We start from the raw sequence: 27,032 nt of genomic DNA, 5'->3' as shown, positions 1-27,032 counted from the left end.
AAATGAGTTGGCTTCTAAACTTACATTCTTGCTTTTCAAATAAAGATAACAAGAGAATGAAGAACAATTGTTAAAAGGAGTAAATTAGTAAGTTTATTAAAATTGCATGTTCTATCTGAATTATGAAAGAAATAAAAATGGGTTCAGTGTCCCTTTAAGATAGCTTGAGAGCAGTGGGTGACTTAGTGATAATTTATTCACTTGCTAATGTAAGAGGAATCATTGCTACAGTTAAAGGCAACACTAGTAGAATTCAGTAGCATAAAATAAAGAGAGTTTAACAAATATACTAAAAATGTAAAACCACACCCTAGAATAGGGAAATCGGCGCATTTATAGAAATAATTTATTTAAAACGAGTTGCCTCTGGTACCAAAAGTTGTCCGGAAGGCTTTATGTAACTCGCAATTTTTTTTGTACTGAGCCCTTTTATTATACATGTAAAGATGTTTAGCCAGAAAAATGTGACTTAAAGGGACAGTCAAGTAAAAAAAAAAAAAAACGTTCATATAGGGCGTGCAATTTTAAACAACTTTACAATTTACTTTTATCACCAATTTTGATTTGTTCTCTTGGTATTCTTAGTTGAAAACAGAATTTATGCTTACCTGATAAATTACTTTCTCCAACGGTGTGTCCGGTCCACGGCGTCATCCTTACTTGTGGGAATATCTCTTCCCCAACAGGAAATGGCAAAGAGTCCCAGCAAAGCTGGCCATATAGTCCCTCCTAGGCTCCGCCCACCCCAGTCATTCGACCGACGGACAGGAGGAAAAAATAGGAGAAACCATAGGGTGTCGTGGTGACTGTAGTTAAAGAAAATAATTCATCGGACCTGATTAAAAAACCAGGGCGGGCCGTGGACCGGACACACCGTTGGAGAAAGTAATTTATCAGGTAAGCATAAATTCTGTTTTCTCCAACATTGGTGTGTCCGGTCCACGGCGTTATCCTTACTTGTGGGAACCAATACCAAAGCTTTAGGACACGGATGAAGGGAGGGAGCAAATCAGGTCACCTAAACGGAAGGCACCACGGCTTGCAAAACCTTTCTCCCAAAAATAGCCTCCGAAGAAGCAAAAGTATCAAATTTGTAAAATTTGGCAAAAGTGTGCAGTGAAGACCAAGTCGCTGCCTTACATATCTGATCAACAGAAGCCTTGTTCTTGAAGGCCCATGTGGAAGCTACAGCCCTAGTGGAGTGAGCTGTGATTCTTTCAGGAGGCTGCCGTCCGGCAGTCTCATAAGCCAATCGGATGATGCTTTTAAGCCAAAAGGAAAGAGAGGTAGAAGTTGCTTTTTGACCTCTCCTTTTACCAGAATAGATGACAAACAGAGAAGAAGTTTGTCTGAACTCTTTTGTAGCTTCTAAGTAGAACTTTAGAGCACGGACTACATCTAAATTGTGTAGCAAACGTTCCTTCTTTGAAACTGGATTCGTACACAAAGAAGGTACAACTATCTCCTGATTAATATTTTTGTTGGAAACAACCTTTGGTAGAAAACCAGGCTTAGTACGCAGAACAACCTTATCTGAATGGAACACCAGATAGGGTGGAGTACACTGTAGAGCAGATAACTCAGAAACTCTTCTAGCAGAAGAAATAGCAACCAAAAACAAAACTTTCCAAGATAACAACTTAATATCTATGGAATGTAAAGGTTCAAACGGAACCCCTTGAAGAACTGAAAGAACTAGATTTAAACTCCAGGGAGGAGTCAAAGGTCTGTAAACAGGCTTGATCCTAACCAAAGCCTGAACAAATGCTTGAACATCTGGCACAACTGCCAGTCGTTTGTGTAGTAGGACAGATAAAGCAGAAATCTGTCCCTTTAGAGAACTCGCAGATAATCCTTTATCCAAACCTTCTTGTAGAAAGGAAAGAATCCTAGGAATCTTTATCTTATTCCATGGGAATCCCTTGGATTCACACCAGCAGATATATATTTTCCATATTTTATGGTAAATCTTTCTAGTTACCGGTTTTCTGGCTTGAACCAGAGTATCTATCACGGAATCTGAAAACCCACGCTTTGATAGAATCAAGCGTTCAATCTCCAAGCCGTCATCTGGAGGGAGACCAGATTTGGATGTTCGAATGGACCCTGAACAAGAAGGTCCTGTCTCAAAGGTAGCTTCCATGGTGGAACCGATGACATATTCACCAGGTCTGCATACCAAGTCCTGCGTGGCCACGCAGGAGCTATCAAGATCACAGAGGCCCTCTCCTGTTTGATCCTGGCTACCAGCCTGGGAATGAGAGGAAACGGTGGAAACACATAAGCTAGGTTGAAGGTCCAAGGCGCTACTAGTGCATCCACTAGAGTCGCCTTGGGATCCCTGGATCTGGACCCGTAGCAAGGAACCTTGAAGTTCTGACGAGACGCCATCAGATCCATATCTGGAATGCCCCATAGTTGCGTCAACTGGGCAAAGATCTCCGGGTGGAGTTCCCACTCCCCCGGATGGAATGTCTGACGACTCAAATAATCCGCTTCCCAGTTTTCCACACCTGGGATGTGGATCGCAGATAGGTGGCAGGAGTGATTCTCTGCCCATTGTATTATTTTGGTCACTTCTTTCATCGCTAGGGAACTCCTTGTTCCCCCCCTGATGATTGAGATACACAACAGTCGTCATGTTGTCTGATTGGAATCTTATGAATCTGGCCTTTGCTAGCTGAGGCCAAGCCCTGAGAGCATTGAATATCGCTCTTAGTTCCAGAATGTTCATCGGGAGAAGAGACTCTTCCCGAGACCACAGTCCCTGAGCTTTCAGGGATTCCCAGACCGCGCCCCAGCCCACTAGGCTGGCGTCGGTCGTGACGATGACCCACTCTGGACTGCGGAAGCTCATTCCCTGGGATAGGTGATCCTGGGTTAGCCACCAACGGAGTGATTCTCTGGTCTTCTGATCTACTTGAATCACTGGAGACAAGTCTGTATAGTCCCCATTCCACTGTTTCAGCATGCACAGTTGTAATGGTCTTAGATGAATTCGCGCAAAAGGAACTATGTCCATTGCTGCAACCATCAAACCTACTACTTCCATGCACTGAGCTACGGAAGGACGAGGAATAGAATGAAGAACTTGACAAGCGTTTAGAAGTTTTGACTTTCTGACTTCTGTCAAGAAAATCCTCATTTCTAAGGTATCTATTATTGTTCCCAAGAAGGGAACTCTTGTCGACGGAGACAGGGAACTTTTTTCCATGTTCACCTTCCATCCGTGAGATCTGAGAAAGGCCAGAACGATGTCTGAGTGGGCCTTTGCCTTTGAAAGAGACGACGCTTGTACTAGAATGTCGTCCAAGTACGGTACTACTGCAATGCCCCTTGGTCTTAGAACCGCTAGAAGGGATCCGAGTACCTTTGTGAAAATCCTTGGAGCAGTGTCTAACCCGAATGGGAGTGCCACAAACTGGTAATGTTTGTCCAGAAAGGCGAACCTTAGGAACTGATGATGTTCTTTGTGGATAGGGATATGTAGATACGCATCCTTTAGATCCACGGTAGTCATAAATTGACCTTCCTGAATTGTGGGTAGAATCGTTCGAATGGTTTCCATCTTGAACGATGGTACTCTGAGAAATTTGTTTAGGATCTTTAAATCCAGGATTGGTCTGAAAGTTCCCTCTTTTTTGGGAACTACAAACAGATTTGAGTAAAATCCCATTCCTTGTTCCGCCGTTGGAACTGGGTGTATCACCCCCATCTTTAACAGGTCTTCTACACAATGTAAGAATGCCTGTCTCTTTATTTGGTTTGAGGATAAGTGAGACATGTGGAACCTTCCCCTTGGGGGTAGTTCCTTGAATTCCAGAAGATAACCCTGAGAAACTATTTCTAGCGTCCAGGGATCCTGAACATCTCTTGCCCAAGCCTGAGCAAAGAGAGAGAGTCTGCCCCCCACTAAACCCGGTCCCGGATCGGGGGCTACTCCATCATGCTGTTTTGTTAGCAGCGGCAGGCTTCTTGGCCTGCTTACCCTTGTTCCAGCCTTGCATCGGTTTCCAGGCTGGTTTTGTCTGTGAGGTATTACCCTCTTGCTTAGAGGATGCAGAATTAGAGCCCCGTCCGTTCCTGAAATTACGAAAGGAACGAAAATTAGACTTATTCTTGGCTTTGAAAGGCCTATCTTGTGGGAGGGCGTGGCCCTTTCCCCCAGTGATGTCTGAGATAATCTCTTTCAATTCTGGCCCAAAGAGAGTTTTACCCTTGAAGGGGATATTAAGCAATTTTGTCTTGGATGATACATCCGCTGACCAAGACTTTAGCCAAAGCGCTCTGCGCACCACAATTGCAAACCCTGAATTTTTCGCCGCTAATCTAGCTATTTGCAAAGCGGCATCTAAAATAAAGGAGTTAGCCAACTTAAGTGCGTGAACTCTGTCCATAACCTCCTCATATGGAGTCTCTCTACTGAGCGACTTTTCTAGTTCCTCGAACCAGAACCACGCTGCTGTAGTGACAGGAACAATGCACGAAATGGGTTGAAGAAGGTAACCTTGCTGTATAAAAATCTTTTTAAGCAAACCCTCCAATTTTTTATCCATAGGATCTTTGAAAGCACAATTATCCTCGATAGGAATAGTAGTGCGCTTGTTTAGAGTAGAAACTGCCCCCTCGACCTTAGGGACTGTCTGCCATAAGTTCTTTCTGGGGTCGACCATAGGAAATAATTTCTTAAATATAGGAGGGGGAACAAAAGGTATGCCGGGCTTCTCCCATTCCTTATTCACTATGTCCGCCACCCGCTTAGGGTATAGGAAAAGCGTCGGGGTGCACCGGAACCTCTAGGAACTTGTCCATCTTGCATAATTTTTCTGGAATGACCAGGTTGTCACAATCATCCAGAGTAGATAACACCTCCTTAAGCAGTGCGCAGAGATGTTCTAATTTAAATTTAAATGTCACAACATCAGGTTCAGCCTGTTGGGAAATTTTTCCTGAATCTGAAATTTCCCCATCTGACAAAACCTCCCTCATGGCCCCTTCAGATTGGTGTGAGGGTATGACAGAACAATTATCATCAGCGCCCTCCTGCTCTTCAGTGTTTAAAACAGAGCAATCGCGCTTTCTCTGATATGCAGGCATTTTGGATAAAATATTTGCTATGGAGTTATCCATTACAGCCGTCAATTGTTGCATGGTAATAAGCATTGGTGCGCTAGAAGTACTAGGGGCCTCCTGCGTGGGCAAAACTGGTGTAGACACAGAAGGAGATGATGTAGAACCATGTCTACTCCCTTCATCTGAAGAATCATCTTGGGCAACTTCATTATCTGTGACAGTACTGTCCTTACTTTGTTTGGACGCTTTGGCACAATTATCACATAATTTAGAAGGGGGAGACACATTGACTTTCATACATATAGAACATAGCTTATCTGAAGGCACAGACATGTTAAACAGGCTTAAACTTGTCAATAAAGCACAAAAAACGTTTTAAAACAAAACCGTTACTGTCTCTTTAAATTTTAAACAGAGCACACTTTATTACTGAATATGTGAAAAAATATGAAGGAATTGTTCAAAATTTACCAAAATTTCACCACAGTGTCTTAAAGCATTAAAAGTATTGCACACCAATTTTCAGAGCTTTAACCCTTAAAATAACGAAACCAGAGCCGGTTACAGTTTTAACCCCTCTACAGTCCCAGCTACAGTCTTTGCTGCGACTCTACCAAGCCCAGAGGGGAATACGATACCAAATGACGCCTTCTAGGAACTTTTCCAACTATTTTCAGGTCCTCACACATGCATCTGCATGTCTTGCTCTCAAAAACAACTGCGCAGTAATGGCGCGAAAATGAGGCTCAGCCTACAACTGGGAAGGCCCTTCCTGACTGGAAAAGGTGTCTAACATAGTGCCTGCCGTTAAAAAACGTTCCCCAAGTTTATAAATGTGAAAAACCAGCATAAACATGTATAAAATGCCCAAATAAAGCAATCGATTTTGCCCATAAAAGTGTCTACCAGTTTTATAGCCCATATTAAGCCCTTTATTCTGCTTGAGACTAAGAAAATGGCTTACCGGTCCCCATGAGGGGAAATGACAGCCTTCCAGCATTACACAGTCTTGTTAGAAATATGGCTAGTCATACCTTAAGCAGAAAAGTCTGCTAACTGTTTCCCCCAACTGAAGTTACTTCATCTCAACAGTCCTATGTGGAAACAGCAAAGGATTTTAGTTACTGTCTGCTAAAATCATCTTCCTCTCACAAACAGAAATCTTCATCCTTTTCTGTTTCAGAGTAAATAGTACATACCAGCACTATTTTAAAATAACAAACTCTTGATAGTAGAATAAAAAAACTACAACTAAACACCACATACTCTTAACCATCTTCGTGGAGATGTTGCCTGTGCAACGGCAAAGAGAATGCCTGGGGTGGGCGGAGCCTAGGAGGGACTATATGGCCAGCTTTGCTGGGACTCTTTGCCATTTCCTGTTGGGGAAGAGATATTCCCACAAGTAAGGATGACGCCGTGGACCGGACACACCAATGTTGGAGAAAGCTAATTTAATAGTTTTTCACCACTAGAGGGCATTAGTTCACGTGTTTCATATAGATAACATCGGCCAGTACCTATCAGCCAGTCGTCGTTAATAGGAAGTACCTATCAGCCAGTTGTCGTTAATAGGAAGTACCTATCAGCCAGTTGTCGTTAATAGGAAGTACCTATCAGCCAGTTGTCATTAATAGGAAGTACCTATCAGCCAGTTGTCGTTAATAGGAAGTACCTATCAGCCAGTTGTCGTTAATAGGAAGTACCTATCAGCCAGTCGTTGTTAATAGGAAGTACCTATCAGCCAGTCGTCGTTAATAGGAAGTACCTATCAGCCAGTCGGCGTTAATAGGAAGTACCTATCAGCCAGTCGGCGTTAATAGGAAGTACCTATCAAACAGTCGGCGTTAATAGGAAGTACCTATCAGCCAGTTGTCGTTAATAGGAAGTACCTATCAGCCAGTTGTCGTTAATAGGAAGTACCTATCAGCCAGTCGTCGTTAATAGGAAGTACCTATCAGCCAGTCGTCGTTAATAGGAAGTACCTATCAGTCCTCGTTAATAGGAAGTACCTATCAGTCCTCGTTAATAGGAAGTACCTATCAGTCCTCGTTAATAGGAAGTACACGACCGCTCCTGGTGTAATAGTTTGTTTAGCTTTTACTTCACATTTGATGACAGAACTTTTTTTTTTTTAGTATGATGTCCTTTTAAGTACAACCATGTAAATCTAAATAATCTTCTTAATCCAATCTACTGTGCTCACCAAGAGGTTCCAATGTTGGCAGTGAGGTGGCATAATGTAGCCTTATTGGGGGCAGATTAATACGTTGCACTATTAAAACATTTTCTGTTATTTAAAAATGTTGCACATGCACAGTAGGAGCTGGTGCCTCAGAAAGTGTGCATATAAAAGTATTGAGCACATTTAGATGATAGAAGTGAACGTGAAAGTAGTTTTAAAATTGCGTGCTCTATCTGAATCATGAAAGATTTTTGACTTGACTGTCCCTTTAAGCTACCCAAAGCACAAATTAATGTAAATTGATTTAATGACATTGTTTGCAACAAACATTGAAAAAAATATTAGCAATTTTATTTTTGTTACTACAAGCTTAAATTTAGCTGGTTGGTCAGTAAAATTAGCCGGATAGTGTACCTTTTTAAGGGCCAGATTACATTAGCCTGATAGTGTACCTTTTTAAGGGCCAGATTACGAGTGGCGCGCCAAGTGTTGTGTGCGAGCGATAAGGGGTCTACCGTGACTCTGTGCATGCGTTGGAAGTGGAGACTGTATTACGAGTTGAAAGTCAACACGTTCACTTGAGCACAATTGAATTTAACGCGCGTCGGGTTAGTGCGACTTCAGAGCTCTGGTGGACTGTTACATGAGACAAAAACACATCAAAAATACAATTTATAGTACAGTTAGACTCTATCACTTCTGCTTGCACTCATAATCTAGCCCTATGTAGGCCCTGGAGATGTGTTGTCAGTTTATAGTAAACAAATAATTGTTGCTGTTATTCTATAATCATTTATACATTTTATCATATTTGAGTTGTGATGTGTAAAATGCCTGCTGTGTTCTCTGTGTGCAGGATAGCTGTGGAGGAGGCTGTACTGTGGATCTTTGCTCTGCTTGGTGGGAATTTTCCGATTGTGCACATTTGTGCATTATGGCTGCAAGTGAGTTTTCAGTCTGCCTGTGGAGGCCTCTGGGAGCAGAACAGTGGGAAGCTGCTCACACCTGGAATTTCATGGAGGTAAATCGTTTGTCCATAAATTTGTGACCTTGTGTAATACTCGAAACAAACTAACAGTAATAGCTGTAAAACCACTTACCCACTTAACACAAGCAATCAGAACTTTACATATGCCTTTTCGCCAACAATATATTTGACATTTTTAACGCTATTTTGTAGTATTGACAGCGGCTACCAGCTCAGGAAATGAGTTTCACAGAGAAATATTTTTTTTCAGCTAACCTTAAAGTGTGAGCCCTTATCAAACACAATTCAATTGGGGCAGACAGTCCTCCTGCCATGTCTTAATATAGACCATGAATATATTTAGGATAATAATATCTCCTATCATGTGCCTCTTTTTTTTTTTTTTAAGAATAAACAGACCCAGTTTGGATAAACTCTTCTTGAATTGAATTAACTCTTTCTAGTTTGTTCTACAATGTTCTTTTTAATAAATAAAAAGGAAACTGTACTCCATACTCAAGGTAAGATCTTACCATGACTTATATAGGGACATGATTATGCATTAGTGTCTACCAATGTCCCTTTTTATACATTCTAATTCCTTAGTAGCTGCTATCTGGTATTGAGCCCTACATTGTTGTGTCACTGTATGTAAAACATTTGCAAAATCTATTATCACCTCAACAGAGTCATATTTATCTATGTTCCTACATACTTCTTTATAGAACTAAATCAGTTAGCTTGGCATCATTTGTTCAAGGTAAATCCATGCTGATTATCACTCATGGTCTAGTTTTCATGAATGTTTTCCCCTCTACTCCCCTCAATTAGCTTACTAACTGCTGATGTCAGACTTACTGGTCTATAGTTCCATTATCAACTCTGGATCTCTTTATAGTGGGACCACATCAGCTTAACTATTCATGTGCTACTATGCCTGGGATTTGAGTCTTGAAAAATAAAGAGTATAGGTTTGGCCTTTACAGAGCTTGGATGTATTCCATCAGGACCTGGCATTTTCAAGTCTTTCAAGTTATTTAGCATGGTATTGTAATTTCCAATCTGCTTTAAGATAGTCCCTACCTTGTATACAAATAAATAATTGTATGTAACACCTGTTTACATACATTATTATATACAATAGTAATAAAAGTGTAGCACAATCTGATTATAAAGCTGTCTTACGCATGCATGTGATGGCCCACAGCACTGCTCATTTTTTCAATTAGGGACATTTTCACCTTTTAGCCAATAGCCATTCTGGCCTACAGCAATGCCGATCGGCCCACACAGCTATTGGCTAAGAGGTGGATCACCTCACTGAAAAAATGAGCAGTGCATTGGGCCGTCAGAGCCACTTAGCTAAGCCGTGAAGCCGCTGCGAAATAAAGGCACCTTTTCGTCAGTTTTTTTTTTTTAAAACAGGGTCTTTATTTTTAGTGATGGTAAATCCTATAGTTTTTGAAAAGCTAGGATTTATCATCACTTTAAAGAGACATGAAACACAAATTATTTCTTTCATGATTCAGACAGAGCACAACATTTTAAACAACTTTATAATTTTACTTCTATTATCATTTTTTCTTCATTCTCTTGGTATTCTTTATTAAAAGAGCAGCAATGCACTACTGTGAGCTAGCTAAGCACAATAAGAGGTATATATCTGCAGCTACCAATCAGTGGCTAGCTCCTGAGCCTACCTATGTATGATTTTCAACAAAGGATACCAAAAGAACAAATAAATTGTATAATAGAAGTGATTGGAAAGTTGTTTAAAAACATAATTTATGTAAGAACTTACCTGATAAATTCATTTCTTTCATATTGGCAAGAGTCCATGAGCTAGTGACATATGGGATATACATTGCTACCAGGAGGGGCAAAGTTTCCCAAACCTCAAAATGCCTATAAATACACCCCTCCCCACACCCACAATACAGTTTAACGAATAGCCAAGAAGTTGGGTAAAAAGAAAGGAGCGAAAGCATCAAACAAGGAATTGGAATAATTGTGCTTTATACAAAAAAAATCATAACCACCACAAAAAGGGTGGGCCTCATGGACTCTTGCTAATATGAAAGAAATGAATTTATCAGGTAAATTCTTACATAAATTATGTTTTCTTTCATGTAATTGGCAAGAGTCCATGAGCTAGTAACGTATGGGATAGCAGATACCCAAGATGTGGAACTTCCACGCAAGAGTCACTAGAGAGGGAGGGATAAAATAAAGACAGCCAATTCCGCTGAAAAAATAATCCATAACCCAAATCAAAAAGTTTTAATCTTAAAATGAAAAAAACTGAAATTATAAGCAGAAGAATCAAACTGAAACAGCTGCCTGAAGTACTTTTCTACCAAAAACTGCTTCAGAAGAAGAAAAAACATCAAAATGGTAGAATTTAGTAAAAGTATGCAAAGAAGACCAAGTTCTGATCAACAGAAGCCTCATTCTTAAAAGCCCAGGAAGTAGAAACTGACCTAGTAGAATGAGCTGTAATCCTTTGAGGCGGGGATTTACCCGACTCGACATAAGCATGATGAATCAAAGACTTTAACCAAGATGCCAAAGAAATGGCAGAAGCCTTCTGACCTTTCCTAGAACCAGAAAAGACAACAAATAGGCTAGAAGTCTTTCTGAAATCTTTAGTAGCTTCAACATAGTATTTCAAAGCTCTAACTACATCCAAAGAAGGTTAATATCTCTCCAGAGAATTCTTAGGATTAGGACACAAAGAAGGGACAACAATTTCTCTACTAATGTTGTTAGAATTCACAACTTTAGGTAAAAAATTAAATGAAGTCCGCAACACCGCCTTATCCTGATGAAAAATCAGAAAAGGAGATTCACAAGAAAGAGCAGATAATTCAGAAACTCTTCTAGCAGAAGAGATGGCAAAGGGTACAATTTCTTAAACCTTTGAGAAGGAGTAAATGAAGTACCCAGACTATTCCATTCCTTAGAAATTACTTCTGAAATAGCATCAGGAACTGGAAAAGCTTCTGGAATAACTACATGAGGTTTAAAAACAGAATTTAAACGCTTATTAGTTTTAATATCAAGAGGACTAGACTCCTCCATATCTAATGCAATCAACACTTCTTTAAGTAAAGAACGAATAAACTCCATCTTAAACAAATATGAAGATTTATCAGTGTCAATATCTGAGGCAGAATCTTCTGAACCAGATAGATCCTCATCAGAAATAGATAAGTCAGAATGATGCCGGTCATTTAAAAATCCATCTGAAATATGAGAAGTTTTAAAAGACCTTTTACGTTTACTAGAAGGAGGAATAACAGACAGAGCCTTCCGAATAGAATTAGAAACAGATTCTTTTACATTAACAGGAACATCCTGAACATTAGATGTTGAAGGAACAACAACAGGTAATGGATTATTACTAATGGAAATATTATCTGCGTTAGAAAGTTTATCATGACAACTAACACAAACTACAGCCGGAGGAACAGTTACCAAAAGTTTACAACAAATGCATTTAGCTTTGGTAGAACCGACATCAGGCAGCGTCTTTCCAGAAGTAGATTCTGATCCAGGGTCAGGTTGTGACATCTTGCAATATGTAATAGAAAAAACAACAAATATAGCAAAATTATCAAATTCCTTAAATGGCAGTTCCAGGAATGGGAAAAAATGCAAAACAAAACAAGCCTCTAGAAACCAGAAGCAACTAAAAAGTGAGACTGAAATAATGTGAAAAAAAACTGGCGCCAAGTATAACGCCCACATATTTTGGCGCCAAGAATGACTCCCATATTTTTTGGCGATCACGTGAAAACTTCCGGCGTCAACTATGACGCCGGAAAATATGACATTTTTGCGCCAAAAAAGTCTTGCGCCAAGAATGACGCAATAAATAGAAGCATTTTCTGCACCCGCGAGCCTAACAGCCCGCAATGTAGAAAAAAAGTCAATTGAAAATTGAAATTTTTAAGGTAAGAAAAAATATTTATTCATATGCATTATCCCAAATAATGAAACTGACTGTCTGAATGAAGGAATACTGATTATCCTGAATCATGGCAAATATAAGTTTAACACATATATTTAGAACTTTACATATAAAGTGCCCAACCATAGCTTAGAGTGTCATAAATAAAATAAGACTTACTCACCCTAAGACACTCATCTACATATAGTAGATAGCCAAACCAGTACTGAAACGAGAATCAGTAGAGGTAATGGTATTTAAGAGTATATCGTCGATCTGAAAAGGGAGGTAGGAGAAGAAATCTCTACGACCGATAACAGAGAACCTATGAAATAGATCCCCTAGAGGAAGACCATTGTATTCAAATAGGCAATACTCTCTTCACATCCCTCTGACATTCACTGCACTCTGAGAGGAAAACCGGGCTCCAGCCTGCTGCGAAGCGCATATCAACGTAGAAATCTAGCACAAACTTACTTCACCACCTCCATGGGAGGCAAAGTTTGTAAAACTGAATTGTGGGTGTGGTGAGGGGTGTATTTATAGGCATTTTGAGGTTTGGGAAACTTTGCCCCTCCTGGTAGGAATGTATATCCCATACGTCACTAGCTCATGGACTCTTGCCAATTACATGAAAGAAATGATATGCTCCATCTAAATCATGAAAGACATATTTTGGGTTTAATTTCTTTTTTTAATCATGTTATTTCACGTATCCTGATTATAGGAATAAACTGATGTTTACATCCCAGTGAAAGGGTTAATAGGCATACAGTATGTTTATAAAGAGTGTGTACAATTGCCTTATGTATTTCACTCTTAAATCCCTAGCGTTCCTCAATTGTCTTTATATAAATAGAAAAAGAAAACAGAACAAATGAACTGTGTTTAAATTGAGACTAAAAATGAACCATTAACATGTCCCATAAACAATTCGAAGCCTCACCCCCCTAATTTATTTTAAATGTCAGGCTTTTCCGTAATTGTACATAAGCAATATATGGCACAAGTTTGTTTTAGACGCCTGAATTTCCACTGAAAAGGGACAATGTAGAAACAAAAATGAATGAAAACTACCAAGGATGTAAGCTTGGGCCAAAAGAAAACATAATTTATGCTTACCTGATAAATTCCTTTCTTCTGTTGTGTGATCAGTCCACGGGTCATCATTACTTCTGGGATATTATCTGCTCCCCTACAGGAAGTGCAAGAGGATTCACCCAGCAGAGTTGCTATATAGCTCCTCCCCTCTACGTCACCTCCAGTCATTTGCAAAGACCAACGAGAAAGGAGAAGCCAAGGGTGTAGTGGTGACTGAATTATAATTTAAAAAATATTTACCTGCCTTAAAAAAACAGGGCGGGCCGTGGACTGATCACACAACAGAAGAAAGGAATTTATCAGGTAAGCATAAATTATGTTTTCTTCTGTTATGTGTGATCAGTCCACGGGTCATCATTACTTCTGGGAACCAATACCAAAGCAAAAGTACACGGATGACGGGAGGGATAGGCAGGCTCATTATACAGAAGGAACCACTGCCTGAAGAACCTTTCTCCCAAAAATAGCCTCCGAAGAAGCAAAAGTGTCAAATTTGTAAAATTTGGAAAAAGTATGAAGCGAAGACCAAGTTGCAGCCTTGCAAATCTGTTCAACAGAGGCCTCATTCTTAAAGGCCCAAGTGGAAGCCACAGCTCTAGTGGAATGAGCTGTAATTCTTTCAGGAGGCTGCTGTCCAGCAGTCTCATAGGCTAAACGTATTATGCTACGAAGCCAAAAAGAGAGAGAGGTAGCAGAAGCTTTTTGACCTCTCCTCTGTCCAGAAAAAACGACAAACAAGGAAGAAGTTTGGCGAAAATCTTTAGTTGCCTGCAAGTAGAACTTGAGGGCACGAACTACATCCAGATTGTGTAGAAGACGTTCCTTCTTTGAAGAAGGATTTGGACACAAGGATGGAACAACAATCTCTTGATTGATATTCCTGTTAGAGACAACCTTAGGTAAGAACCCAGGTTTAGTACGCAGAACTACCTTGTCTGAGTGAAAGATCAGATAAGGAGAATCACAATGTAGGGCTGATAACTCAGAGACTCTTCGAGCCGAGGAAATAGCCATTAAAAATAGAACTTTCCAAGATAACAATTTTATATCAATGGAATGAAGGGGTTCAAACGGAACACCCTGTAAAACGTTAAGAACTAAGTTTAAACTCCATGGCGGAGCAACAGTTTTAAACACAGGCTTGATCCTAGCTAAAGCCTGACAAAAGGCCTGGATGTCTGAATTTTCTGACAGACGCCTGTGTAATAAGATGGACAGAGCTGAGATCTGTCCCTTTAATGAGCTAGCCGATAAACCCTTTTCTAAACCTTCTTGTAGAAAAGACAATATCCTAGGAATCCTAACCTTACTCCAGGAGTAATCTTTGGATTCACACCAGTATAGGTATTTACGCCATATTTTATGGTAAATCTTTCTGGTAACAGGCTTCCTAGCCTGTATCAGGGTATCAATAACCGACTCAGAAAAACCACGTTTTGATAAAATCAAGCGTTCAATTTCCAAGCAGTCAGCTTCAGAGAAGTTAGACTTTGATGTTTGAATGGACCCTGAATCAGAAGGTCCTGTCTTAGAGGTAGAGACCAAGGCGGACAGGATGACATGTCCACTAGATCTGCATACCAAGTCCTGCGCGGCCATGCAGGCGCTATTAGAATCACTGATGCTCTCTCCTGTTTGATTTTGGCAATCAATCGAGGAAGCAGCGGGAAGGGTGGAAACACATAAGCCATCCTGAAGTTCCAAGGTGCTGTCAAAGCATCTATCAGAACCGCTCCCGGATCCCTGGATCTGGATCCGTAGCGAGGAAGTTTGGCGTTCTGGCGAGACGCCATGAGATCTATCTCTGGTTTGCCCCAACGTCGAAGTATTTGGGCAAAGACCTCCGGATGAAGTTCCCACTCCCCCGGATGAAGAGTCTGGCGACTCAAGAAATCCGCCTCCCAGTTCTCCACTCCCGGGATGTGGATTGCTGACAGGTGGCAAGAGTGAGACTCTGCCCAGCGAATTATCTTTGATACTTCTATCATTGCTAGGGAGCTTCTTGTCCCTCCCTGATGGTTGATGTAAGCTACAGTCGTGATGTTGTCCGACTGAAACCTGATGAACCCCCGAGTCTTTAACTGGGGCCAAGCTAGAAGGGCATTGAGAACTGCTCTCAATTCCAGAATGTTTATTGGCAGGAGACTTTCCTCCTGACTCCATTGTCCCTGAGCCTTCAGAGAATTCCAGACAGCGCCCCAACCTAGAAGGCTGGCGTCTGTTGTTACAATTGTCCAGTCCGGCCTGCTGAACGGCATCCCCCTGGACAGATGTGGCCGAGAAAGCCACCATAGAAGAGAGTTTCTGGTCTCTTGATCCAGATTCAGAGTGGGGGACAAATCTGAGTAATCCCCATTCCACTGACTCAGCATGCACAATTGCAGCGGTCTGAGATGTAGGCGTGCAAAGGGTACTATGTCCATTGCTGCTACCATTAAGCCGATCACCTCCATGCATTGAGCTACTGACGGGAGTTGAATGGAATGAAGGACACGGCATGCATTTAGAAGCTTTGTTAATCTGTCTTCTGTCAGATAAATCTTCATTTCTACAGAATCTATAAGAGTCCCCAAGAATGGAACTCTTGTGAGAGGCAAGAGAGAACTCTTCTTTTCGTTCACTTTCCATCCATGCGACCTTAGAAATGCCAGAACTAACTCTGTATGAGACTTGGCAGTTTGAAAGCTTGAAGCTTGTATCAGAATGTCGTCTAGGTACGGAGCTACCGAAATTCCTCGCGGTCTCAGAACCGCTAGAAGGGCACCCAGAACCTTTGTGAAGATTCTTGGAGCCGTAGCCAATCCGAATGGAAGGGCTACAAACTGGTAATGCCTGTCTAAGAAGGCAAACCTTAGATACCGGTAATGATCTTTGTGAATCGGTATGTGAAGGTAAGCATCCTTTAAATCCACTGTGGTCATGTACTGACCCTTTTGGATCATGGGTAAGATTGTCCGAATAGTTTCCATTTTGAACGATGGAACTCTTAGGAATTTGTTTAGGATCTTTAAATCCAAGATTGGCCTGAAAGTTCCCTCTTTTTTGGGAACCACAAACAGGTTTGAGTAAAACCCTTGTCCTTGTTCCGACCGCGGAACCGGATGGATCACTCCCATTAATAATAGATCTTGTACACAGCGTAGAAACGCGTCTTTCTTTATTTGGTTTGTTGACAACCTTGACAGATGAAATCTCCCTCTTGGGGGAGATAATTTGAAGTCTAGAAGGTATCCCTGAGATATGATCTCTAGCGCCCAGGGATCCTGGACATCTCTTGCCCAAGCCTGGGCGAAGAGAGAGAGTCTGCCCCCCACTAGATCCGGTCCCGGATCGGGGGCCCTCGGTTCATGCTGTCTTAGGGGCAGCAGCAGGTTTTCTGGCCTGCTTGCCCTTATTCCAGGACTGGTTAGGTTTCCAGCCTTGTCTGTAACGAGCAACAGCTCCTTCCTGTTTTGGTGCAGTGGAAGTTGATGCTGCACCTGCTTTGAAATTCCGAAAGGGACGAAAATTAGACTGTCTAGCCTTAGCTTTGGCTTTGTCTTGAGGTAGAGCGTGGCCCTTACCTCCTGTAATGTCAGCGATAATTTCTTTCAAACCGGGCCCAAATAAAGTTTGCCCCTTGAAAGGTATATTAAGTAATTTGGACTTAGAAGTTACATCAGCCGACCAGGATTTTAGCCACAGCGCCCTACGTGCCTGAATGGCGAATCCTGAATTCTTAGCCGTAAGTTTGGTTAAATGTACTACGGCCTCCGAAATGAATGAATTAGCTAGTTTAAGGACTCTAAGCCTGTCCGTAATGTCGTCCAGCGTAGCGGAACTAAGGTTCTCTTCCAGAGACTCAATCCAAAATGCTGCCGCAGCCGTAATCGGCGCGATGCATGCAAGGGGTTGCAATATAAAACCTTGTTGAACAAACATTTTCTTAAGGTAACCCTCTAATTTTTTATCCATAGGATCTGAAAAAGCACAGCTATCCTCCACCGGGATAGTGGTGCGCTTAGCTAAAGTAGAAACTGCTCCCTCCACCTTAGGGACCGTTTGCCATAAGTCCCGTGTGGTGGCGTCTATTGGAAACATCTTTCTAAATATTGGAGGGGGTGAGAACGGCACACCGGGTCTATCCCACTCCTTAGTAACAATTTCAGTTAATCTCTTAGGTATAGGAAAAACGTCAGTACTCGCCGGTACCGCAAAGTATTTATCCAACCTACACATTTTCTCTGGTATTGCAACCGTGTTACAATCGTTAAGAGCCGCTAAGACCTCCCCTAGTAATACACGGAGGTTTTCCAATTTAAATTTAAAATTTGAAATATCTGAATCCAATCTGCTTGGATCAGAACCGTCACCTACAGAATGAAGCTCTCCGTCCTCATGCTCTGCAAGCTGTGACGCAGTATCAGACATGGCCCTAGAATTATCAGCGCACTCTGTTCTCACCCCAGAGTGATCACGCTTGCCTCTTAGTTCTGGTAACTTAGACAAAACTTCAGTCATAACAGTAGCCATATCTTGTAATGTTATCTGTAATGGCTGCCCAGATGTACTAGGCGCCATAATATCACGCACCTCCCGGGCGGGAGACGCAGGTACTGACACGTGAGGCGAGTTAGACGGCATAACTCTCCCCTCGCAGTTTGGTGAAATTTGTTCAATTTGTACAGATTGGCTTTTATTTAAAGTAGCATCAATATAGTTAGTACATAAATTTCTATTGGGCTCCACCTTGGCATTGGAACAAATGACACAGGTATCTTCCTCTGAATCAGACATGTTTAACACACTAGCAATAAACATGCAACTTGGTTACAATCTTATTTAACAAAAACGTACTGTGCCTCAAAGAAGCACTAAACGATTAAATGACAGTTGAAATAATGAACTGAAAAACAGTTATAGCATCACTCTTTAAAAACAACACAACTTGTTAGCAAAGGTTTGTTCCCATTAGTAAAGTAACACTAATTAAATTTTAAACATAAAAATCACAGAGCAACGTTTTAAAACACAGTCACTACATAAGTCTCACAGCTCTGCTGAGAGAATCTACCTCCCTTCAAAGAAGTTTGAAGACCCCTGAGTTCTGTTAGAGATGAACCGGATCATGCAGAAAATACAAGAGTAACTGACTGGAAATTTTTGATGCGTAGCAAAGAGCGCCAAAAACGGCCCCTCCCCCTCACACACAGCAGTGAGAGAGAAACGAAACTGTCATAATCAAAACAAGCAAACTGCCAAGTGGAAAAATAATGCCCAAATATTTATTCACCCAGTACCTCAGAAATGCAAACGATTCTACATTCCAGCAAAAACGTTTAACATGAATTAAATACCTATTAAAAGGTTTAATGTACTTTTACAGAGTAATTCCGGTGAAATACCATCCCCAGAATACTGAAGTGTAGAGTATACATACATGTCATTATAACGGTATGGCAGGATTTTCTCATCAATTCCATTCAGAAAATAAAAACTGCTACATACCTCAATGCAGATTCAACTGCCCGCTGTCCCCTGATCTGAAGCTTTTACCTCCCTCAGATGGCCGAGAAACAGCAATATGATCTTAACTACTCCGGTTAAAATCATAAGAAAAACTCTGGTAGATTCTTCTTCAAACTCTGCCAGAGAAGTAATAACACGCTCCGGTGCTATTGTAAAATAACAAACTTTTGATTGAAGTTATAAAAACTAAGTATAATCACCATAGTCCTCTCACACCTCCTATCTAGTCTTTGGGTGCAAGAGAATGACTGGAGGTGACGTAGAGGGGAGGAGCTATATAGCAACTCTGCTGGGTGAATCCTCTTGCACTTCCTGTAGGGGAGCAGATAATATCCCAGAAGTAATGATGACCCGTGGACTGATCACACATAACAGAAGAAAATAGCTTAAAATTCATGGTAGAAAAAAAGCTTTATTGCAGAGCTCAAACAACCTGTTGCTATTGAGTTGCCCGTACACCGGTAGTTTCCTTTTATTTATTTTTTATTCTTAGATTTTTTTTGGTCAGGTATATACTTGAGACACTTTTTAGGGTTTGTCTGGCATTACTTAAAAATTAATCAAGACCAATATATGAGATTACAATTCCCACAATTCTCTGCTGCCATTGTTTTAATTATGTTGACTTTATAGTTGCATGGTAGATTTCATAATGATGGGTGCGGTGGATTTGCTTTAGGTTCAGTTAATTGTTTTCAATATTTAGGGAAAGGTACCTTTTTTACAACAATCCCTAAAATACTCAATTTACTTCAGATTGCCAACATTTTCAGTCGCAAAGCCTGTCCTCAAAATTGCTAAATTTGAAAGTTTATAAGCACCTGAAAAAAACGTATTTTAACACAGAGCACTCAGGCGAACTTAAAATGTTGCATTAAAAAATGGAAAGAGTTTCCTGTACTTTATGTCTAAACTTATAAACTTAAATGTTTTTTGTTTCTTTGTTTTAGAAACAAGGAAAGAGTTTAAGAATATTCCTGTATGAGGAAATATAAGCTTCTAACATTTGTTTGCAGAGGAATATCTTGCTTTATCTCCAGTTTTCAGGGACCCTGAATCCCCTGACCGTTGTTATTTATCTATCTGCAGATGCCGATCATCCAGATACTGCCCCTTCCAGAAGAGGCGAACATTGTGTGTGTTGCTCTGGGAAACTTAGAAATAAAAGAGATTTGGTAAGAAAATGTCATAATGTAGAAATGAAATACTTGTGTATATGCAATGCTGATAGTAGTCTTTTTGGCAGAATTATTTTGTTCACTTAAAGTGCCATAAAAAATGTTTAGGTCTGTGCATATCCTAAAAGGGCTAATTAAGTAAAAATAGTTTGCATTAAAAAAATGTTTAAAAATTGCTGGCAAGCATTTTAAAATAATTTTAAAAAATAAGCAAAAATTAGTTACATAGGCATGCTGTCTGGAGTAGTCTGATCCACCCCCCTTATCAGTGTTTAGCATCAGAAACACAGGCAGCTTATTTGCTTCTAGCCATGCTAACGCAGATAATGAGTGTTAAAGTCTGCATTCTACCAAAGCAACAATAGACATAGATACAGCCATAAAATGAATTGTGTGGGGGGAGTTAGAGCAGTACAATTCAGAAACTTAAAAGAAAGGTTTAATGGTGAGGCACTGCAGTATAAATTTGCAGGTAAAGTTATTCAAGTACATATTATATTTTGTCTCTATCCCAACTGGTGCTCGGACAAAATTCCGACGGACAAAATGCCGAAGCACATTCGTCCGTCAGACATATGTCCGAGATACACTGCTTCCGACTGCACGCCGAACAGCACAATCACGTAATTGCGTAATTGTCATCGATAAAAAAGCGGAGAATTTAAATATATATTGTGGCTACTGAGGTAAAAAAAAAATACAAACACTTAAATAAATTTAAAAAAAACATCAAATTAAAAAAATGGAGTTCATAAAGACGTGTAAAGGAGGAAGAAAAATGTTATATGAAGGTTATGCATACATTGTAGACAAAAAAAAAGAAAATGTAACATATTGGAGATGTGAAAAAAAAAGGTTTTTGTGGAGGAAGGCTAAAAACCATTAATGATATAATTGAAAAAGATGCATCAAATCATTCACATCCACCTAATGCAGCAAGAATTTTATCTATGAAAACAATTGAAAAAATAAAAGAAGTTGCTAAAAATTCAGAAGAAGTAACATCAAGCATAATACAAAATTGCACATCTAATTTCCCCCTTGAAGCAGCAGGAGCTCTACCTAAAAAAGAAACTCTTGCCAGAATGGTACGTCGACATCGAACAACACCAAATGGAAACATTTTAAATGATGATTTAAGAAAAACAACCAGAGGAGAAGATTTCATCATGTACGAAAGTGAAAATTTAATCATTCTGTCTACTAAAAAAAATGTAGATCTTCTTTCAAAAAAACAACACTGGCTCTGTGACGGAACATTTGACTCAGCTCCTTTAGGTTTTCAGTTGTATATAATACATGTTTTAATAGAAGATAACCATACCATACCATTAGTATACTGCATATCAAAAAATAAAAATCAGGAAACTTATAATTTAATTTTTAGTATTATAAAAGAAAAAAATCCAGATATCAATCCTATATCAATTACTGTCGATTTTGAAAGAGCAGCAATAAATTGCATGACAAATTTTTTACAAAATACAATAATTTATGGATGCTTTTTCCATTTTTCCCAATGCCTGTGGAGAAAAATACAATCTTTGGGCTTAAAAATATGGTATAATAATGAAAAAAATGCTCTGATCATAAAATGCTTAGAAGCATTAGCATTTGTGCCAGTGGAAGATGTAGTTGAAACATTTAATGACTTTGTAAAATCAATAGAAAAACAAAACGGTAACATTTTATCTGAATTTTTAAATTATTTTGAAAAAACCTGGATTGGCGAACTACAAGAAGGTACAAGAAGAAAACCTACTTTCGATATTACGATGTGGAACACTTTTGAAAGAACAAAACTAGGGTTACCTAGAACAAACAACTCTCTAGAAGGATGGCACAGAGCATTTGACCAACGAATGTCTATAACCCACACAAGCATTTGCAGACTAGTTTCAAAAATAAGAAAAGAACAAGCAGAATGGGAGTTAACAATTGAAAAAATTGATTCTGGAGTTGAACTGAGAAAACCAAAAAAAAAATATGAAATCATAAACAACAGGATAATGAAAGTTTTAGAAAATTACAGTGAATACTCAAGATTAGACTTTTTAAAGGCAATAGCACATAATATATAAGATTTACTTAAATAAATCAAGATACATTCGGCCGAGGGCAGATACGATCCAACATTTTCTGTTACAATCAGTGACTCGGGCGCCGCAACCGCCTCTGGGAACCTATCCATGGGTCCCTACCCTCACAATGTACTTTTAACACATAGTATAATTATTATAATTATAATATTATATATTATAATTAATATGTTATATATAAATTGATTTAATTGTCTTTTGTCAGTCCACTATTAAAAATGTTATAAAACCGTGATTTTTAAGCTTCATTCCCACCCAGCAGCCGGATAAATGTCTTTCGGAATATTGTCCGCCGGACAAGCGTCAGTCGGATAACGGTCCGGCCACGATCCCAACTTGTTGTATGTCCCTTTAAAGGGACAGTTAAGTCAAAATTACAGTTTGATGATTCAGACAGAGCATGCAAGTTAAACTTTCCAGTTGACTTCTGTTATCAAATTTGTTTTGTTCTTTTGGTATCCTTTGTTAAAAAAAGATACCTGGGGTAGGCTCGAGCAATGTTGTTTATAATTGAATACTCTATTTTGAATCGTTAAAGTTAAATTTCTTACTTTACTGTCCCTTTACATTAGAAAAAATAATCATGCCTATGAAATATAAAAAAAATAGAAGGGGTTGTTTAAGGGACATTAAAATATTAGGAGACTACAATATAAAATGTTAACTCTGAAAATTGTGAGCTTTCCAAATCCCCTTCAAAGTAAATGTGAATGAATGAGTGCCTGGTTTTTAAAAATACTCTTAAAAACAGGGGCACTTTCATACATTAAACTTTACATTGCAGTGGTTTTTTTAAATACCTTTTTCCACCCGCAGCTCCTCTGTACTTAGCACCGCAGTGACGAAACCGGCTTCCTCCAATCATGGCGTGGCCTCACGAGATGGGCGCTCTGGGTGCACGCCATGATTAGAGGAAGCTGGTTTCGTCACTGCGGTGCTAAGTACAGAGGAGCTGCGGGCGGAGGATCGCCGGTCTGGGTTTCCTAAAGAAAAAGGTAAGTATTTAAAAACAACGCTGCAATCTAAATTTTAATGAATGAAAGTGACCCTGTTTTCAATAGTATTTTTAAAAACCAGGGCACTTATTCATTTAACATTATATTCACTTTAAAGCACTGGTTTTCAAACCTGTCTTTAGTCCTCCCCTACAGGCCAGGTTTTCTGGATTACCTTGACTGAGAGCAGGTAAAATAACCATGGTTACTAATCAGTTGATTATTTCACCTGTGCTCTAGTTCAGATATCCTCAAAATGTTGCCTGTTAGGGAGATCTGAGGACAGGTTTGAAAACTAGTGCTTTAAAGTAATAGTTGTAGCCATGTTGAAACCTAGGATTCTCTTATCTAATCTCTTTTGATGAGGACACCTAGGGACAAATTAAGTGTGTAAACAATGGCTGTGTTGGACATTAAACTCTGATACAAAAAAGTACTTTAAAAACAAGAGAACTGAGAGACGCACTCACTGAGACGGAACAAAAGCTAGAAAAACTTCCGTGCTTGTCCACAAGGCCAGTGCCACTCAGGGTGCAGTCTCTTTTTGCACACTATGCCTTTTCACAGAGAAAAAATATCCTGTAGCATATCAGTCTGATCCTGCCCAATGACAGCCCAGCACCGAAATACCAGGCAATTCTTCTCTAAACAAGACAAAACAACAAACCCCAGACGTACGTTTCGGCCTCCCTTGGGCCTCGTCAGTGAGGTGCAGTTGCTTATCTCTAGGCTATGTGTGCAAGGAGTCCATAGCTGGTTTCCCCCTTTTACTCTTAGGGAGACCTAAGAGTACTTTACATAAAAACAAGAGAACTGAGAGACGCACTCACTGAGACAGAACAAAAGCTAGAAAAACTTCCGTGCACACATGGCCTAGAGATATGCAACTGCACCTCACTGATGAGGCCCAAGAGAGGCCGAAACGTACGTCTGGGGTTGTTGCTTCCCTTGTTCAGAGAAGAATTACCTGGTATTTCGGTGCTGGACTGTCATTGGGCAGGATCAGACTGTTATGCTACAGGATATTTTTTCTCTGTGAAAAGGCATAGCGTGCACCCTGAGTGGCACTGGCCTTCTAGCTATTGTTCTGTCTCAGTGAGTGCGTCTCTCTATTTTCTTGTTTTTACAAAAATTACTTTACCATTAGTATATTCTATACAGCCATTGCTTTCACACTTTATATGTTCGTATTTCTCATCAGTAGAAGAGATTAGATAAAGGAAACCTAGGTTTCAACATGGCAGCACCTACTACCTTATTAAAATCACATGCTCCGTCTGAACACGTATCTTCAGTATTTAAACACCTAATATAATTAAAAAATACATTTACATATTATCCGGAAGCTAATCTTTGCTTTTTATTCATCGTTTTATCTAACATTTATTTTAATGTCCCTTTTTAAAGCTGCTTTTAGATCAAACTAAAAAAAGGGTTAGGGGAATTTGCACAGGAGTTGTGTCTCCCTTTTAACTTGCTTACCGAGTGTATTTAGTTATGATAATAGTTTGATAATTAAAGGGATAGTTTAGTCAAAAATAAACTTTCATGATTCAGATAGCGCAGCAACTTTCTAATTTACTCCTATTATCATTTTTTCTCTTGGTATCTTTATTTTAAAAAGCTGGAAAGTAAGTCTAGAAGCCGGTCCATTTTTGGTTTAGCACCTGGATAGCGCTTGCTGATTGGATGGCTGCATTTAGACACCAATAAACAAACGCTATCCAGGTGCTGAACCAAAAATGGGCCGGCTTCTAAACTTTACATTCCAGCTTTTTCAAATAAAGATAGCAAGAGAACGAAGAAAATTGATAATAGGAGTAAATTAGAAAGTTGCTTAAAATTGCTCATCTATCTGGATCATGAAAGTGTTTTTTGACTAAACTATCCCTTTAAGGGATAAAGTAATGTGGGGAAAATAAGAATAACTATAATAATACTCATATGGGCGAAATAGTATAATACGTATTTCAAGCTTACGTTGCTGGCATATTTTTAAGATAAGATACAGCTACTTGAATAGAAGGAGCATAAAGTAATTTAAATGAATGCTGTATATTAAAGTGATGGTAAATTTGAGCGTTTAAAAAAAAACTAGGATTTATCAGCACTAAAAATAAACTTGACTTTCAGTGATGAGTTTGTAAAAAGAAAAAGGCTGCTAAACTCGCCCTGTCTGTGCCGCCGGCAGCCCACACCACTGCGCTCTTTACCAATGAGGTGATTTTTCCACCTCTAACCCAATAGCCGTGATAGTCATCTGACCGTGTTCTGTATGCTGGCACGGCTATTGGTTTAGAGGTGGAAATGTCACCTCATTGAGAAAAGATAGAAGTAAATTAGATGCTTAAAATCGCATGCTCTATCTGAATCATGAAATAAATAATTTGGGTTTCATATCCCATAACATTTTTACCAAGCTGCCGTGCTCATAGTGATGATTTAAGGGAATATTGGTAATTGAATTGTGCAGCCCCTTTGAATTGTATTCTTGCAAAGAAAGGTCCCTTTAATTTCAGTAAGGCAAGATGCAATGGACTGTAGACAACATGCATTTCAGTCCTTGCTTTTATGTGATTTAATCTGTCAGGACAGGGTGTGTTGCTGTTCACAGATGTTTGTTAGAATCTGTTCTTTCATTTGTGCAGGGCCCTGTACCCTGGTGCCGGCAGTATGAGCTATGAGCAGCGCGCTGTAAAGCGAGGACACACCAAAACCGCACTGGGTTTATCCAGGGCTCGCATAGTCAGCGGCAGTGGTGTGAGGTGTGATCAAGTGGTGGAAATCACGCATTTGTCTAAGAATGGAAGGTAAGACGGAAGAGGGGGGTTTGGTGGGGGGGGGGGGGATTTCCTGTGTCTTTAATTTTTTTTTGTTTGGGGAGAGGTGCAGGAGTCATAGCTGTTCCTCTCTGCTTTGCAGCATACGTCATTACAGCCTGACTGATTTATTACATTGTCTATATTTCCAATATATGTTGTTAATGTTTTAGAGATTATGCAATTATTTAATACTCTGGAAGCTCATAACTTAAAGGGACATTGTACACTACATTTCTCTTTGCATAAATGTTTTGTAGATGATCCATTTATATCGCCCATCTGGGAGTGTTTTGTAACAATGTATAGTTTTGCTTATTTTTAAATATCATTGTGCTGATTTTCAGATTCCTAACCAAGCCCCACAGTTTTAGATGTATACTGATGTCTACAGACTCCTGTTTGTTTACCGAGTCTTTTCATATGCAGGAGAGGAGGGGAGTGTCTGCCTTTCCTGCTTTCCCAGCCCCTTCCAATGGTTGTCCCAGCCTAACCTCATCAACAGTGCTAAACTGTGAGCTTCTAAGTACAATTTTAAAAGATTTTATACTGGATTTTTAGATCAGTATCTGCATATTCTTCTTTATAGTCTAACTCTATCACATTGTTATATAAAAATTGGTGTACACTGTCCCTTTAATTAAAGGACCAGTAAATACAGTAGATTTGCATAAACAACAAAGACAAGATAACAAGACAATGCAATAGCACTTAGTCTGAACTACAAATGAGTAGTGATTATTTTCTGATAAATTTCAAAGTTCTGTCTATTTCCACTCCCCCTGTATCATGTGACAGCCATCAGCCAATCACAAATGCATACACGTACCATGTGACAGCCATCAGCCAATCACAAATGCATATAGCCTGTGAATTCTTGCACATGCTCAGTAGGAGATGGTGACTCAAAAAGTGTAAATATAAAAAGACTGTGCACATTTTGTTAATGGGAAGTAAATTAGAAAGTTGTTTAAAATTTCTGCTCTATCTGAATCATGAAAGTTTAATTTTGACTTGAGTGTCCCTTTAAGCTCTGACCAAGTTAAAGGGAAATTACAACAGTAAAAAATGCTAGATATAGTGATGTTTTGAAAGCAAACATTAGCCTGAGGATAATATGCAGATTTTTTAAAAATTATATTAGTTGTTTATTAA

At 39.6% G+C, this 27,032-nt stretch overlaps 1 protein-coding gene across 2 annotated transcripts in view; it reads left to right on the top strand.

Moving 5' to 3' along the window:
• Positions 1–27,032, top strand: part of PALB2 (partner and localizer of BRCA2) — a 79,082-nt gene that overhangs the window by 24,016 nt on the left and 28,034 nt on the right. For both annotated transcript variants that reach the window (XM_053694705.1, XM_053694704.1), the window contains exons 8-10: positions 8,115–8,279; positions 19,876–19,961; positions 25,707–25,868. In XM_053694705.1, coding sequence (XP_053550680.1) covers positions 8,115–8,279; positions 19,876–19,961; positions 25,707–25,868 — 413 coding nt within the window. The remainder of the gene's footprint in view (positions 1–8,114; positions 8,280–19,875; positions 19,962–25,706; positions 25,869–27,032) is intronic.

Source organism: Bombina bombina, chromosome 11 (genome assembly GCF_027579735.1).
Source record: "Bombina bombina isolate aBomBom1 chromosome 11, aBomBom1.pri, whole genome shotgun sequence".
Lineage (NCBI taxonomy): Eukaryota > Metazoa > Chordata > Amphibia > Anura > Bombinatoridae > Bombina > Bombina bombina.
Note: the sequence above shows the minus strand (reverse complement) of the source record. Positions and strands in the feature narration are given on the sequence as shown.